The sequence below is a fragment of the Euwallacea fornicatus genome, chromosome 26 (genome assembly GCF_040115645.1).
Source record: "Euwallacea fornicatus isolate EFF26 chromosome 26, ASM4011564v1, whole genome shotgun sequence".
Taxonomy (NCBI): domain Eukaryota; kingdom Metazoa; phylum Arthropoda; class Insecta; order Coleoptera; family Curculionidae; genus Euwallacea; species Euwallacea fornicatus.
Genome location: NC_089566.1, coordinates 1,253,652 through 1,270,581, shown reverse-complemented (window position 1 = coordinate 1,270,581; position 16,930 = coordinate 1,253,652). Strand labels below are relative to the sequence as shown.

The following is a 16,930-nucleotide window of genomic DNA, read 5'->3' as shown; positions in this document are numbered from 1 at the left end:
ACCTTCTCGAAACTGGTCATTTGTAAATAGGTACGTAGTCTTAATTACCTACTATTACAAGGAAACAACAAATTGGACAAATCTGCCAATCAAATCATACCGACGATAAATACATTGACTTAACCTCTCTAGGTACATGAATAACTACCGTGTTTTCATGATGTATTGAGTTTTGATTTCACCTTTCCAAGTCCAACATTCCATGAGCACGGGGATGGAATTCATTTCAACTTTCTAGGATGATTCGCGTTTAAATTCGAGTTCAATACCTCACGAAAACATAGTCGATGTAGAGCAACATGCATGACCCCTACAAGGTCGAGGTAGATAGAGTGAATATTCCAGAATAAGTTAAATTGTTAATCAGCACTATTAGTTGCAAAGCATTTGGTGGCATAAATTAAATTATAACAGATAGAAGATAACGATAATTCTGCAAACTAGAAAACCTACATTGAGACAAATGATGATGATGAGTCTATAAAAGAACAACGCAAGTTTACTTAATAAATCGCTCAAAGAACTTATATTTTCGCAGAAATATCATTATTTATTCGATTACAGATGTATCGACTGAAATGCTTTTAAAAACCAGTACCTAAAAGTAGGAAAATATTCAGCAAATTGCAAAATATGGGCAAAATAATACGATGCTAAGTCTAACAATGATCTGACAAAATAAGAATTAAAATAAACAGAAAAAGTAACCAAAACCTGTGGCGTGAATAAGCATACAAGGGAACCATATGTAATTGTACAAAGTAATATTACTTTTTCATAATTAAAATTTTTACGATATTTAGGCGATCTTGCCGTTTCAACACTTTTTTTCGTATCTGAAAGACCGTCGATTTATGGAGGCGACACAAAGCTCAAATGGTCAAAAAGAAAATCTAAATATATTCGCAACACAATCAATGCAAGAAAAGGATCCGTGTAGAGGACGTCAAAACATTTCGATTTTTAAATGAATTTTCCAGATGTGTGTAATACTCATATATTGGTTTAAGCTACGAGGCATGTCCTCAAACTAACTTCCGATTTGTCAAAACAACTACAAGACATCTTTCGTGTTACCTTCTTTATTGAAATTCACTTAAACATATCTTAAACTATTTCTCAACATAATCACCATTTTGATTCAAACGTTTCTCGTAGCGCGTAACGAGCTTTTGTATTCCGCTATGTAGAAAATTTGCGTTCAACGTATTCAACCAGTACGTAAACATTGGTTTTACTTCATTATCCGTGTTGTATCGATGGCTTGCTAAAAATTATTTCAGCTAGAGGAAAGGACGATAATCAATGGGCGCTAGAACGGGGCTGTAGGGTGGACGATCAAAAACGTCTCGTGTAAATTTCTTCCATAATCGATCGTGCATAATCATGCAGCAAAACAATTCCGAAAATAAAATTTGGACGATTATTTTTTACGGCCCTTAGTAGCCTTTGTAGTATAACACAGTAGATAGCTGTGCTTATTGTTTTTCGTTGCTCCATGAAATATGCGAGCAAAATGCCGTGTCTATCCCAAAACCGTACATATGACCTTCCCGTTGAACAACGTCTGTTTGAATTTCTTTGGTTTTGGAGATCCACTATGCCGCCACTCTTTGACATGAGCAATCCTGATTTCGTCATCATTCACGACATGGTTCAAGAATTTATCACCAGCGTCGTAGTGGCGCTCCAAAAACGTTATTACCGCTATCAGTCGCCTTAGCTTATGCTCTTGCCCACAATTTGCGATAATGCAATGTTTCTCTTATAACTTGATGCAAGACAGACCTTCAAATTTGTGTAAAACGAATAACAAATTCCGAAATTGGAATTGTATAGATGTAAACCTTCTGTTCTCGCAAATTTTTTCGTTCACTATTAACCCAAATTTTCCGTGACTCAAGATGACCTCCCACTTCACTCTTCATCGTGCAGGTTTGTCCTGCTGTGGTTGAACTATCGACACCACCTTTTACCGTACCTTCACTTGTCATTGTGTTCGCCATTAACATCACAAATTTCTCGAATAGTCCCCACCCGTCGAATATTTTTGGCGTTTAAACCTTAATCACCGATCGCATTCCCCACTGGACAGATTATCTATAACTTCGTTCATGTTGACAGCACCTAATAAGATTACTGTCAAAGTCATACGAGTCATTTGTTTTCCAAAGCCTTCTTAATTCGTCAAAAAAGCTTTTCCCACGAGATTTGCTTCAATATCACATGCTTAAAACATATTTACGTTTACGCTCGGAACTTAGTTTGTGAGCATGCCTCGTATATTTAAAAAATTAATAAAACTCAGTGTTCCACTGATGCATCAATTTAGAATAACCGAAAAACTTAATTACTTTATTAAGTTTTGTCAAAATCAATAAAATCGGGCAGAAACAAACAATTTACTTTTTCAATAGTAAATTCTGATTAACTCTATCAATATTTGAGCATTGAAAGGTAACAAAAACGGGAATTGAGAGATGTGCCTCAACTTGCACCGGTGACAAATACAAAAAATTCTTGTAAAGATCACCAGAGAAAGAAACTCATACAAGTATATTTAAGTTTGGCGATCGTAGTGATCAGCCTTGAGTATAATTATTTCGATGATTTATCCATCTATTTGCGCAAACTTAATTTAAAAATTCTCGAACATCCATTCTGAAATGCGGTGATACCCCATTGTGGGTAAACGAAGTTTCGCAGCATAATTGTGAAGGCCAATCTTTCACTAACTCGAGATTAAAAAAAAAAAAAAAAAAGCAAAATCTGCTCACACATTTGTGTGTATTTAAACAGAAAGAAAGGAACATATTTATTATCTAAGACACCCTATATAAACAAAATACGATGATTCAATGCTCGATAATCCAAAATTTATAAATATTAAAAATCTGCCGCGATACAAAAATTACTTTCATCTAAATAGAGCCTTGAAAGTAAAATCCCATAATGTGATAGAAAAAGTCGCGTCTATTTATCTATTCACATCTCTCTGATTTACGTAACGAATATTTTAAAGCAGCCAATTTCTATTAGATTTCATTGCAGCACAGCTATAAAAACTCTACTTTTCGAGCGAACAACAGTTTTTAGTAACCTTTCAGACCTGTCGTATTTTGCAGAGGGCTTAATAAAATTTCCCGAGAACACCCACTCGTGAGAAATTACTTTTCAAGTTAGTTCTGCTATAAAGCGATATTACAATTTTCGAAGTTCGTCAAAGGGACACCCATCTTTCATTTGAATCCGCTAGTTAAAGGAAACATATTGGCTAAAGGTTACTGTCAAGGGTTCTAGTAATTAAAGGGATATTAATGTAATGTCCTTCACATATAAAAACGTATAAAGTGTAACTCCAAGTGCAAATTGTGAGCATTTCACCGGTCTATTCACAACCCCCACTCTAATATTAAACAGTAGGTAAAGTTAACGACACAGTTTCCCATTGAGTGTTTCCACCCAAACCTCAACCTGCAGAAAACCGAAACACCTTCCAATCTAGTCCTGGATGTGCTACTGCTACATCCGGGACAAAGAGACACAATCCAGCTGTATGTGGTCAAAAAAAATCTTCCAGTTAAGTTCCAAAAATGCAAGGTCTGTTCATTTCAAACGCGAACTGTTTAAATTCCGCGGGCTCGGTTGCTTCCAGGGAAATGTGCTTGGTGTCGTTATGTTCATACATATCAGCTCATTATAACGCCGTTTCCCGATTGCAGATACATATCTTCATTTATTGAGTAGCTACCGGGTATTTAGTGAAATGCAATTTTTTCGTTTGGATGATTTCAAAATAAATTATCTAAAGAAGCAACTAGTTGCTGTGAAGTTTTGTGTAAAATTGGGAAAATCTGCGATTGAAACATTTGCTACGTTCAACACTACTTACGGCAATGTTGCTATGAAACGTACAGCATGTTTTAAGTAACATGAATGTTTTAAGCATAGTCAGCAGTTGATTGAAGACGAGCGGCCTGGACTTCCTTGCAAGTCAACTGACGACCCTCACGTTGCCGAAATCAACACCCTGATACAGACAAATCGTCGCCTGACCATCAGGGAGCTTGCTGAAGAGTGTTGGATCTTAACACAAAGTTTTGAGCGAAAAACTTGAGATACACGGCCTTGCTGCGAAATTTGTGCCGCGCCTGATAACGGACGACCAAAAAGCGCATCGCGTGCAGTTTGGCAGGAACTGCATAATCATTCAAAACAAGATAAAAACTTCTTGTCAATGATCATAACTAGTAACTACGAATTATGGGTTTACGGTTATGACATTAACACAAAGGTCCAATTGTCGTAGGGGGTGGGTAAAACGTCCCCCAGACCGAAAAAAGCTCGCCAAGTTCGATCCAATGTCAAGGTGATGCTGACGGTGTTCTTTGATGCTAAGGCTATTTTTCACCACAAGTACCTCTCCCATGGCTCTACCGTGAATCTGACTTACTACATTGAACTTTTGAAACGGCTGAGGGACACCATTCATAGCAAAAGGCTAGAAATGTGGAGGAGTAACGACTGGTTTTTCCATCACGACAACGCTTCAACCCATTCAGCCATTAAAACTCATCAGTTTCTGGTCAAACAATCAATCACTGTTTTTTCCCCATCCCACTTACTGACCTGAACTTCTACCTTATGATTTTTTTTTGTTCCCCAAACTTAAGACCCTTGAAAGGAAGATTTAAGACGATTCCCGAGATTAAGGCAAGTGCGACGAAGGAGTTAAAGGATATTCCGAAAAAAGCATATTAGGACTGTTTTAACAAATAAAAACACCATAGGTGCGTCGAGGAGTAGAATACTTCGAAAGGGTCCCAGATATCTAACTTCTAAATAAATTACATTTTGTTTTGTGACGTCAGTCCGCGTATTTTTTGAACAGACCTCGTATTAGTACTACGTCCAGGACAACGAAAAAGACAATTAAGGTTAGTTTTTAGTTTAAGTTAGGTAGTATTAAGAAATTGTATTTTTATGAGTTTTGTAACTAGTTTCAAGTTCTTGTAAAGAAAAACAATTTTTAAGTTTACTATGTTAATCCGTACAGTAATCATCAAAAGACTTACAAAATCTAGGCGGTACCCCTTGGTGATAATTTATAAAGAATATTTGTCTTTATCAAATAAATTAACCAAACTACTCATTCAACCTGTATTTATTCTTGAATAAAAATGGATAATGAGCAGTTACCCAATATTACGCAGGTTTTTGCCGATATATTTAGAGATGAAAATGGTAATGTGGATGAGCGAATAGATGCCGCCATTAAGGCACCAATGGGAAAGGCCGGGATGGTGTCAACCCCATTCTTACGACAACGCAACCCACTGCACCGGGATACTAAAAAAAGTCATGTTTTAAGGTCCTCTACATGGACAAAGAAAGCCCCAACAGATCTCTTAATACCGCCATATCATCGTTACACAAAAAAAAGTAACATCTCTTGATATGAGTGTGCATCTTCGTTAACAAGCGAGATATTAGTGTTACTTCTTTTAAAGCTTGCAGGTGTCATTAATTTTACAATTTTCGTATTAGGCAAGTTCGACTAAATCGCAATATTTTAATCCAGAAATCGTAATTCCCAATTTGTTTACTGTTACTTATGAACCACCTTGTACAATGAGTCTCGTGCATTGCGACTATGTATTTGGTTTACGGTTTGAAAATCTACCTGGTTGCCCGAATCTCGGCTAGATTGACCTGCTCTACTAGAAGTGCCGCTTTTACGATTTATTCCTCGGTGAAAAGTCCATCTCTGTCAAAAATCTTTGATTATGTTTAACATAACCAATATATGCATCCACATGATGGGGAAAAATATAGGTGTGCTAATAGGATAATCATCAAAATTTCATTAATCGAGTTAATCGACCCCAATTTTCTTTTATATTTCAAAATACGCCCTTGAGTATCACCTCCATGCTTTCTCAAACAAAAAATTTTGTGTATTTTATGAATAGGAAAGTTTTTGTGTTTTATAATACTAAATGAAATAACTCTCTATTGGCACACCCTAAAACAATTTAACCTGAACAGACAAAAGAGAGAGAGAAGGAAAGCTATATTGAAGACAACTTAGAGTTCTGAAATGAAACAAAATTATACTTTCGTGGCTTTTCCATTCTTTTGTCTTTTTATATAGAGGCTACTTTTTCAAAGCTCTAATTGTTTCTGTTCCACATTCCATAATTGCAATAATATAAAAACGCATCTTTAAAAATAAATTAAATAATTATCACCCGCTAAAATTTACCTTTTCATCATGATCTGACTCTTCATTTGAACCATGTTCTTCACCCTCCTCAGCTCCATCCTCTTTTGGGGCATTCAGCTTTCGAGCCTGCTTGTCCATCAAGCTGGTTCGTGATCTAGTTTTTTTCCAACTGTAGTAATATTTTACAAGGCTGGCTATACTTTTATCTGGTAACTAAAAGAAAAAAACTTATTTACAACTGCTTGAAACTTCTCAAATGTGAATTGCTCTTACCATTTGTCGTATTCTATGGAAGCTCTTCCCATGAAATTGAAAAGCTTGTTCAAACAACACTTTATCCTCGACAGACCATTCATCAGGAAATGGAGTGAAATTTGCAAGATCCAACACCGCCCTGTCAAGGTCGTGTTTATGCCAGAAAAGCATCCCCAGGGCCTGTTCTCCATTGTAACCATATTTGTCTTTCGCCAACACTATGTAGTCTTCCACTAAATCAAAAAATCTCAGGTTACAAATTGAAAACAGCTTCCTACCAATTTTTTAATGAAAAGACAGGCATTATATTATGCAGTGGTATAAAACCTACGTTTTGAATCGGCTATTGCCTCTGTAGGAGACCACACAAGTAAGGCTCTATCAGCCAAAAGTTCTGGTTTCCTTTGAGCTTCTGGTTGGAGTTCTGGACATGTAGCTTGAAAATCCCTACCAACTCGAATTTTATCAACAGGTACTGCAAAAAAATGTTAAATTGTAAATATCTTTAATACTGAAAGAAGTGTAAATATAAAATTAAATAAAGATATACAGCCTTGGCCAAAAGTATTTCAACACCTCAAGAATTTGATAAAAACGCTATAAAATGTCAATTTAAAATAAAACCTAAGAAACGTCAGAACAAATTACTATTTTTATTAATGCAAATCAATATTTTGTTGTCCTTTCCTCGATGCATCGATACTACAAGTTTGCAACATATTTCTAGGGAAACTTTTTTCACTCTACTTCCAAAACTTCAAAAAAAAAAGTTTGTTTAAAAGTTACTTTATTTTCTGCATGCATTTCTTCAAATGTAACAACAAATGTTCAATAGGGTTGCGATCTAGTGATTGGATAAACTATGGAAGACATTGAATGTTGTATTCTTGCAGACACCTCACAGTGGCTTTCAATTTACGACCAGTTTCGTTATCCAGTTGAAATTATACACCTTCCGTATTGATGTCATCAAAAAGTTTCGTGAACGATAGTTGAAGCGTCGCTTCGAGAGTTTTTACGTTTGTCACGCTATTCATATGTCCTTATAAAAAAAAAATCCCCGACGTCACTGACAGCTATGCACCCTCCCGATCATAATACTTCCTCCTCCCTGTTTAACAATTCTAACCATGCATTCGAAGTGAAATTCTTCATTAACTCGTCGACGAACAAACGTGGCATCCGGAATTGAAAAAATCTTCAAAAATGAGAAAACCGCCTTTACAAAAAATGCCTTGTAATTATTTTTTCAACCACATAAAAAATCAAAATAGATTGAAAAAATAAGTTACAACATTTAATTAACGTATCTCAAAACTTGATTCATCAGACCAAAGGATATTTTTGCAATGTGCAATTATCCAATTTTTATGTTTTTGAACCCATTCCAAACCTTGCTTTCCGATTTTTTTTAGAAAGCCAGAGATGTCTCCTGGCTTCACAATCTCGCAGGCCTGCTTGGTTTAACCTTCTCATCATCCCGATCCATGCAGTACGTACAACGTGTTCCGAAACGTTGAGCGCTAACTCTGAAGATGTTTTTTGACGATTTCTCAAAGACATTTGAATCAAATGGCGATCATCCCGAAGAGTAGTAAGCCTTTTGCGGCCTGATTTCGATTTCTGTTCTTTTGTGTACCATATTTTTAAAGACGTCTTAAGGTATAAAAACAGTGACAATTGAATATTTCAGCTTCTTCGCAATAACTCCGTAAGATTTCCCTCCTTCGCGTAAACACGAGATTTCAACTCGTTTCTTGAGTCTGAGGTCTGTAGTTTTAGCCACAGGGAACAATCACTAACTTAAGCTCGAACATACAATAACGAAAGAACAATTTTTTGAAATAAAACATATCAGCAGGAATTCTAATCGACAATCGAAATTTGATCATTTACTACTTGTTTGTTTATCGAATTCTTAGACACTCCGTTTTTACCAGTAAAATACTGTTTGAGATTTTGAAATTGAAATGTAATAAAATTTAGAAAATTCTCATTAGCTTTATCTGCATTACTTTTACATACCTAAAATTATCAATTGTAATTTTAACAGTGTTCAGGGGAACAATATAACAGTTATATATATGGCAATTCCTTCTATCAAACATTCCTACGTTAGTGAAAGCACACTCATCCCTTGATAGAATTTTTCGGGCAAAATATTGATCTTGTTGAATTTTTTGACAAAACCTATCGCAAAACACCAATCTTCTATCATTATCACTTTGATGAGGCGTTTGAACGAGTTTGAATTTATAGTCCATAATACTTGTTTTTAATAATTTTCTTCACAATAGAATAATGAATACCGCATTCTTCGTCAATTTGTCTACTGTAAGTTTCTAGACTCATCGCGACTAATGTTAACACATGGATTTAATTAATACTAATTTGTTTTCGATACGATCCTCGTAATGTCCTGAATGCTCCAATGAAAGTTAAATTCCTTGAAACTCTAGCAAACATGGTCCGGTGAGGTTGCTATCTTTCCGGATAGATTTTTATAATTCTGAGATGCCAAAACAGAATTTCTATAACCACGAATGTTAATGTCGTACACGTTTGGTTTTTTTTTCATTGTAAATATGTTTGCAAAATGCGCTAAAGAGAGTACATATGTAGTATGTAAAAAAGAGTGTCAAACGTTTGTGTTAATAAGTTGGAAATGTCTTTCGAAACTGCTCCAAAGCTCACTATACAAATAGCACTAGATGAAATTAATTTATGAAGAAATCTTTGTGTTAGGGAAAACAGTGGACACTTTGAACACATGTTAAATTACGAAACTTATTATTATTTTAAGGCTTTATATTTGTCATTTACTGGTTAATGTTCACAATTATAAAAAAAGTAATGATTGTCTCTTTTAAACCAAGAAGCTAGAAAATGTTAGCATGTGATATATCATTGAAAAGCCCTTAATGAACACTTTCAAAATATGCCAAAATTTATCAAGGTCTGTATTTAAAAATATTAAATTGAGGTCAGTGTATCAAAAACTAGATCTTATATAAAATCTTGAAAATCGCACGCGTCAAGATCTGAAAAAACTGTTAAATTTTTATATGAAACGTTTTTTTGAAAAATGTTTAGTTTTCTGTTTATTTTAAAAATTAAATTTTGGCGTTTTTGAGATTTTTTCCAGTATCTGGGTAAATAAAAACAAATTAGCAACCACTGTTTATGAATTTTGACTGAGCCCTAAGTTAGACACATTTACTCTAATTTGACCAACTTCTAATTTAAACTTTCAAAACAGTGATGTTTTGGAGGCAAATAAAATTCAACCTTACCTACCTCTTAATATTGTAATTAAATACATCAGCCTTGCTAAAACAATAATCTGTATTTGTTTAGAAATTCATTAAACTTTTAAGTTTCTTTGACTGCGGATAGCTTCTGCACACTGCGCAGAAAATTTAAAAACTAATAGCATTGGAAATTTCATTTAACTATCAACATGTACACCATGTTACATAGAAAGACTTAATTTATGAAATAATTTTATATGGTTAAAAAATTGCGAAAGCAAACTGTTCACACAAACAATTTCAAGTCGATTATGTTTTTTAAGTAATTTATCAATTTTTAAATTAAAAGTTTGCAAAATTGTAATTGACAGTGGAAAATATTATCGATACTGTATTAAGACAACTTTTAAAGCTAACTAGAAGCTTTATGTATACCCAATGATTTATTATATTTATATAGGGTTTACAGTACATATTAATTGCAAAAATACTTATTTTGAGACAAATAACCTTCGAATTCAAGTTTAAAGTGTTTTCTTTTGAGAAGGAAGTTTGGCTTGGGCTTTATGTACTGTTAGGTGGGACCCGTTAGAGGTTAATATTTTGGTGACATGTGGTAGTTTGGTGCTCATTTGGGGTTCGGACCATGCTCTATATATCATGAAATTGAATCAATTAAGGGTTAATACTGTGGTAGCATGTGGGAGTTAGCTGAACATTCTGGTTAAAACAAAGCTTGTTTCCACACAAACAGTCCCCAAACGCGACTATAAAGTTGCTTTTTTGGGGTATGGCTTTGGGGTACCAACACGCCCCTTTCCACAACGTGATAAGGGAGCAAAATCTGATTCCAATTTAACTAAACAATTTAGTTAAAAAAAAAATAAATTACCAGTGCTTTCATCCTCGCTGGTAGATTCGGCGTGTACATGCCCATTGGGACTGGGCCCCCGACTCCTGCGCCCATTCCTGGAGTTCTCATTCTTTTCGGCTAACACCATGATAATAAGTAAGTTATTCCTGAATTTTTGGTTAACTAAGGGTTCCACAAATTAATTTGAAAATAAAACTAACATCACAAGTGAGCACAAAACAACAACAAAAACCTCCGTAATACAACGGAAACGTCGACGGTCTGTGAATAGTGGATGCCGATAGAGGATGAGGATAAGAGGATAGAGAAATAGGGACAATATTTTCTGCTGTCATTTGGCGCTGTAACTAAAATTTTTACATCGAAAGACCGTCGTTATTATTCAACTGCGGATAATCTGGCATAGATGGCGCACAATTTGACGTATGACATCGAGGCTTGATATGAACAATATCAAAGACTCATATCGATATCGATATTTTGAAATATTGTCAGAGTTACGTCAGAACAGCGTTTATGTTGTAACGTGCTACGTGGACTCTAATAGCAACGTCGACGTTCTCACCACTGAACGGGAGTAATATTTAGGGCATAACTAATAGTGAGGCTGATATTAATAAGTTCATTAAGTGAAATTTATCATGTTGCAAATTTACAATTTACACTTTTAATTACCATGATATATACGTAGGAAGTTAACCTTTTACACTCGTATGTCCCCTCCGAAAATAATAACAATAATATCAACATGAATTGTTGTCTATTATTACAAATTTAACACAAACAATACAATGTGCGTGACTGCTCTAAAAAAATGAATTAGAGCTTAAAACTTGCTAATACTAACGATAATATGTGTACTAAAGCTCAGTTCTGTACTTCAAACAGTTTCTAAAATATTATAAAAAAGAACTAAAAAAAAACTATTTTAATCACACTGTACCTCTAAAGCGATCCGCTTGCAGGTCAATATCTACAAGAACTTATTTTTCTCATAATGAGCCAAGGAATTACATATTTCATTTATGTACACATATTTTGAACCGTGCTGTATAATCAATTTTCACTCTTCAAGGGGGTGAAATGAAAGAAAACAATGTGTTTTTTAATTTTACCTACAAAACCAGGAAATACGGTTTCGAACAAAAATATTTTAATTTTCATCAAAAACAAAAATAATTTCGAGTTGACTGCAGTCTTTAAATGTATTTACGAGCCAAAAGGATCAAAATGTACTCACCTTTTTCATATTTTATGCAGCACCAATTAAATATATGTCTTTACTTTGTTTAAATGTATAAATTCATGCCTATGAAGCGAAATTGGTAAATTAGAAATTTAGAAAATGACTTTGCAACCCTGTTTATATGGAATATTTAAAATTTTCATTTTCTTTCACAGAAAATATACAATATTTTGATATTCATAATTTATTTCTCTCTTAAACCATTTGTCAAAATCTGTAACATACGCTGTACGAATTTTATTCTTATTGTGAGACATCAAATATGCGATACTTGTATTTTTATATTTTTGTAAATGCAATAAATTTTAATTTAATACTGAAAATTTGATTGATAATGAAAAAAATTCATAAAAAGATAATAAATATCGAAATTTGAAGTAAATCGTATTTTTTTGGCTCTATGAATTAATAAACTGCGTGTAACATTGTCATATTAATGTAGTCGCAAGAATTTATAAATAAGATCGGGCAGTTCATACATATAAGAGAACTGATCTGTCAGAATGAACATAGCACCTTTTCCATTATGTGAAAAGGACCGTTTAAGGGAGAAGCGTATTTGTGCCAAGTTGAAAATCTTTCAATGAATTGTCATTCATCTGAAATTGTTCTAACGACACTTTATTCCTAAATAAAAGGGCCCCATGTTCCAACGTGTAAAAATCCCACCATAATGTGGCTCTCTAAAACAAAAGACAAAATATATGAGGACTGTCAACAAGTAGTCCGTCCTGTCATATTAGACGGTTGAAGTGAGTTAGAGATCTTATAAATGTACTGTACGTTAACTCAAATATAACGCGTGTAAAAATGTAACAAATAAATGTGGCCATAGATCAAGAGACCCCAAACTATGGTCCACGTGCCAAATCCCGCCTTTGACACTTATTTATGCGGCCACAGGCCGTATGAAAGAATGATAGGGGATATTTTTATATACTCGTTTTTACCTACGGTCCTGTTACTTCTGTAAATAAAACTTGTAAAGGTCCACATCGAAGTAATTCGTGTTGATACAATGTTTAGCGTTGATTAGATAGGGGTCATAACGTTAAGGGGGTTCCAATTGTTAACGTTAACTCGAAATAATACACTGAAAATATTATAAAGCTCTTTACGTTTTTGGCACAAGAAACAATTTGTTACCTCTCTCACTCCAAAAGTCCGAATAAACTGTTGTAGAATGACATATCTCTCTAAACTGTTTTATTCAAAATATTCAAACAAGTCTGGAATAAAATCAGAATATTTCATAACATGGTCTACTGGAGTATGTATAAACAGAATAACAATGGAATTGGAGCCGAAAAAACCGACACCGTTTTTGAAAATATTCACTATGGTGGTTTGAATGGTGTACGTTTTTATAAATTTACGTACGTAGATCTACTTGACAGAAATCCTTTCAGTAATTCCTTCAAGTGGGGTTCTTTCACATACTCACGTATGATACCCCATCAATAATTAGCCATGTGTTTATCCCATCGGCCTTAATACCTTTCTTCCATATTGCTCGTCCTAATAAAAAAGCTGATCTTGACACACATTTTTGATACTCATCATTTCATAAATTTCACTTTTATATGAAATAACTGCAACATTATCGTTTCTTTATAAACTGCTATAAAAACTGAAAAAATTGCGTTTAAGCCTGTTTTTTCCCAAATCTGGTGTCTTTCTTCTTGGACCTTTTTATTTAGACCCGCAATATTCAACACGTATCGAACTTTCCAAAATTTTGGCTTTCAAAATGTTCTGATCTTCTATAAGTTTGTCTCGTGAACACAGCAAGGAATAGCGATTTCGAGAAATATTATCTGAAATTATTGGTATTCTAGGTTTTGGTGCACAAAACATTTGGTTCTTGACGACCGTACTTGTTCATCAACTTGGAACTACCAGAAAGAATTTTTATTTTCATTGAAGAAGTTTCGACGGACCGACCTCTTATAGAAATTTGACACGACTTGTAATCTGAGCAACGTTTCTATACTCGTACATAAATTCAATGATATACAGCTTATTCGCAAATTCTGGGTTTTTAACAAATTTGCTAAGCAATCGCGTTATCTTAAATTAAATGTTCGGCAGTCTCATAGATATTTTTCGTTGTGGGATTTTTTGCATTCGAATTTGATACTGTAACACCATTTAGTAAACGTTGAAATGGTTTACATACAGAATGCGTTTAATCCTTCAAGGGTGTGACTACGAAAGTTTACCATGATCACCTTTCTTGCAGATATAATTAAAATAATGTTTTGAATTGTCTTCTTCATTGAAACATATATTTTGGCCTTATGTGCTCTTTCCTTTATAGATATGTTATTCAAATAATTTTTGTTCGTTTTAATACCAACGTTTATAATACAATTTAAAGTACTTCTATCAGTTTTCAAATTGTTAACGAACTTTTTAACACATTGCTGTAATCAACTGGAATATGATTATTTCCACTGTTTGATCTTCTCCTTCATTTTACTAAAAATTTTCAGAGGAGGAAAGTACTTACCTTTTGCCACTTTTCAAATTTTAAACTGCGATATTTCGGAAGTTTGCAGAGAAACTTCCTTAAAAAGTAGCTCAAATTAATTCTTTAGAAGTGCTTTATGATATTACATAAATCTTAACATCTCTTTTGGCTTCCGCGATATGGAGTCAGATTAATACTAAGTTTTTACAATTATGAGAATGTTATAAAATAAAGGTTCCTAAAATTGCTTCTCCATGGCCGCAGGATTTCAAAAAACTACACAATAAAAGTTTAAAATTTATGGTTTTATGCAAACACAGTTGAAAACTTTCTTTTAGTTTCTCAGGTGCGAGGTCGCATTTTTTAGAATTTTGAAGAAGCTGCAAGAATAATGTTTTATATTCAAATTGGATACCTCAATTGAAGACCTGGTACCTTCGAAAAACATGTTAACGAATCTTCATTTTACACCCCCTCTCAAAATTGCAAAAAAGAGGTACTAATGTGATCCTGGTATAAATTTCTGATGTGTCCATTTTCGCTATAATCGAGAGATATGAATTTTATATTAACCCTCCATATTTCAATTGAGTCCCTGGAGCCTTGGAAAAGCTCCAATATCTTGGGTATTTACAGAGAGTAATTGCTTTAAAAAGTAGCTCACATTAATCGTCTCATAATATATCGTAAACGAAATAACGGCTTTTATTGAAAAAGACATACCGCACTAAGGGAACTGTGCCCCCGATTGTACTGGTTCAGACTAATAGTATTGCGATTTTGACAACGTTGGATTGCCCATCATTACACTATTTAAGGAAATCTGTCTGAAAAATAGAGCATTAATTAAAGGATTTAATGTTAAATATCTCTCTGTGCGAACGGGAATTCTTGTTGGGAAGGTATTAGTAAGCTTCAAAACCATTAGGAACTTCTTCCTGTATTGGAGTAAGAGTTGATTTCAGAAATGTTCCTTTTCCTTCATAAGGACAAAAATTCAATGAAATATCTTCTGGAGTCGTAGCGACAAAGTTCTTCAAACCCATTGGATTAAGTTTACTCTACGCATATCCTCTCATGTGTATTAGAGGGTGTTCCAAAAAGGTGGTGTCTAATTTAAGGAGGTTATACGGGACATTCGTGTTAAACAATTTTTGTATAGAAAAATGGGCCTTTTGGCTTCAGAGTCATTTTTATTAAAAAAAAAATTTCATTATTCAACTTAGGCAAATAGAAGAAAAACAAACAAAATAAAGACTTTTTTGTCTCCGACTCTTTTTGTCCCCAGCAAGTGAAGAATTTCATATTCGTTTTGTTGGCGACGAATTTTTGCGTTTGAACCTTGAAAATGGTCCAATTTAGATTTAAACAGTATGCAGACATGCATTTGATTTATGGAGAGGTAAGATGCAACGCTAGAGGAATTGAGCGCATTATGCTGGGCGTTTTCTAAATCGTCAACATCCGTTTTGAAACACATTTTCGGCAATTCATCGATCGTCACGAGAAACATACAGTTTTAAATGAGATTGAAAAGCCGGATGTTAACCAACTGCAAGAGCAGAAGCCTTTGAAGAAGATGTTTTGCATAGAGTTGGTAAACAACTTACCACCAGCACACGTGAATGCCGAATCAAATGAATATTGCCCACTAAACAGCATAGCGGCTACTTCACGAGCAGGTTTTAGAACCTTACCACCTTCAAAAAGTGCAAGCACTAGGTCGGCAACATTATCCGCCACGGATATATTTATGCAACGTTTCGAAAACTAACAGGATTTTGGTTCAACAATTTTATTCATAGATAAGACCTGTTTCACTAAGGATGAATGTTTCCATAATCGCAATATCAACACATAGAACGACAAGAATCCTTATGCCGCATAGATCAGAACTCATCACAATCAATTGCCATTAACACGAGAGTCGGTATTGTTGGCAATTTTTTAATTGGCCCATTCCTGTTTCCACCTCAACTAATTAACAACATCTACTTAAATTTTCTATTAGGTATACTTCCTGTGCTATTGAACAATGCACACTTCCTTAAGGGTGTACGATATGGGATGTGGGACTAACATGACCGTGCACATGCATATTTTACTCGTACTGTACAGGGTTATCTAAACGAACATTTTCATGGGTGAATGAAAGGAATAGGAGCACGTATCAATAGGCTAGCGCGAGATCCCTATTCAAGCTCCTTGGACCGTTTCCTCTGGGAGTTATATTAAATCGTTGGTGTATGAAACTCCTGCAGTCACCTAAGAGGAACTGTTAAGGAGAGTGATGGCAACCTCTTTTCGCGTAACACCATCCTCACTCCTCACAACGAGCACGCGATTCAATAATTAAAATAACCAATTTATGTAATCAAGTGGAGTGTCATCACTTTAAACCATTTATATATTTTTGTTGCGTTTTTTTCAATAAAAATTAAGTAAATATCGAAGTATTTTGGAGTCAATGAGTTGACATTACATTCTTAATTAAAAATAATTCTGAAGCCAAAACGGTTCATTTTTGACTAGGGGTTTCTATACAAAAATTGATCACTGCAACGTCCGCTATAATCTCTTTAGTTTGGCACAAACTTTTTGGAAT

The 16,930-nt window shown here is 34.4% G+C and overlaps 1 protein-coding gene across 2 annotated transcripts in view; it reads right to left on the bottom strand.

Annotated features, from left to right (window-relative positions):
- The window catches only part of LOC136347136 (REST corepressor 1-like), a 31,349-nt gene extending 20,385 nt beyond the window's left edge, over nucleotides 1-10,964 (bottom strand). The window contains exons 1-5 of one of the 2 annotated variants that reach the window (XM_066296858.1): nucleotides 10,625-10,964; nucleotides 6,813-6,956; nucleotides 6,500-6,714; nucleotides 6,266-6,439; nucleotides 5,684-5,767 (exon numbers count right to left, since the gene is read on the bottom strand). In XM_066296858.1, the coding sequence (XP_066152955.1) occupies nucleotides 5,684-5,767; nucleotides 6,266-6,439; nucleotides 6,500-6,714; nucleotides 6,813-6,956; nucleotides 10,625-10,733 (726 nt within the window). In that variant the 5' untranslated portion in view covers nucleotides 10,734-10,964. The remainder of the gene's footprint in view (nucleotides 1-5,683; nucleotides 5,768-6,265; nucleotides 6,440-6,499; nucleotides 6,715-6,812; nucleotides 6,957-10,624) is intronic. The other variant, XM_066296859.1, reaches the window with a different exon arrangement.
- Nucleotides 10,965-16,930: the final 5,966 nt, after the last annotated feature.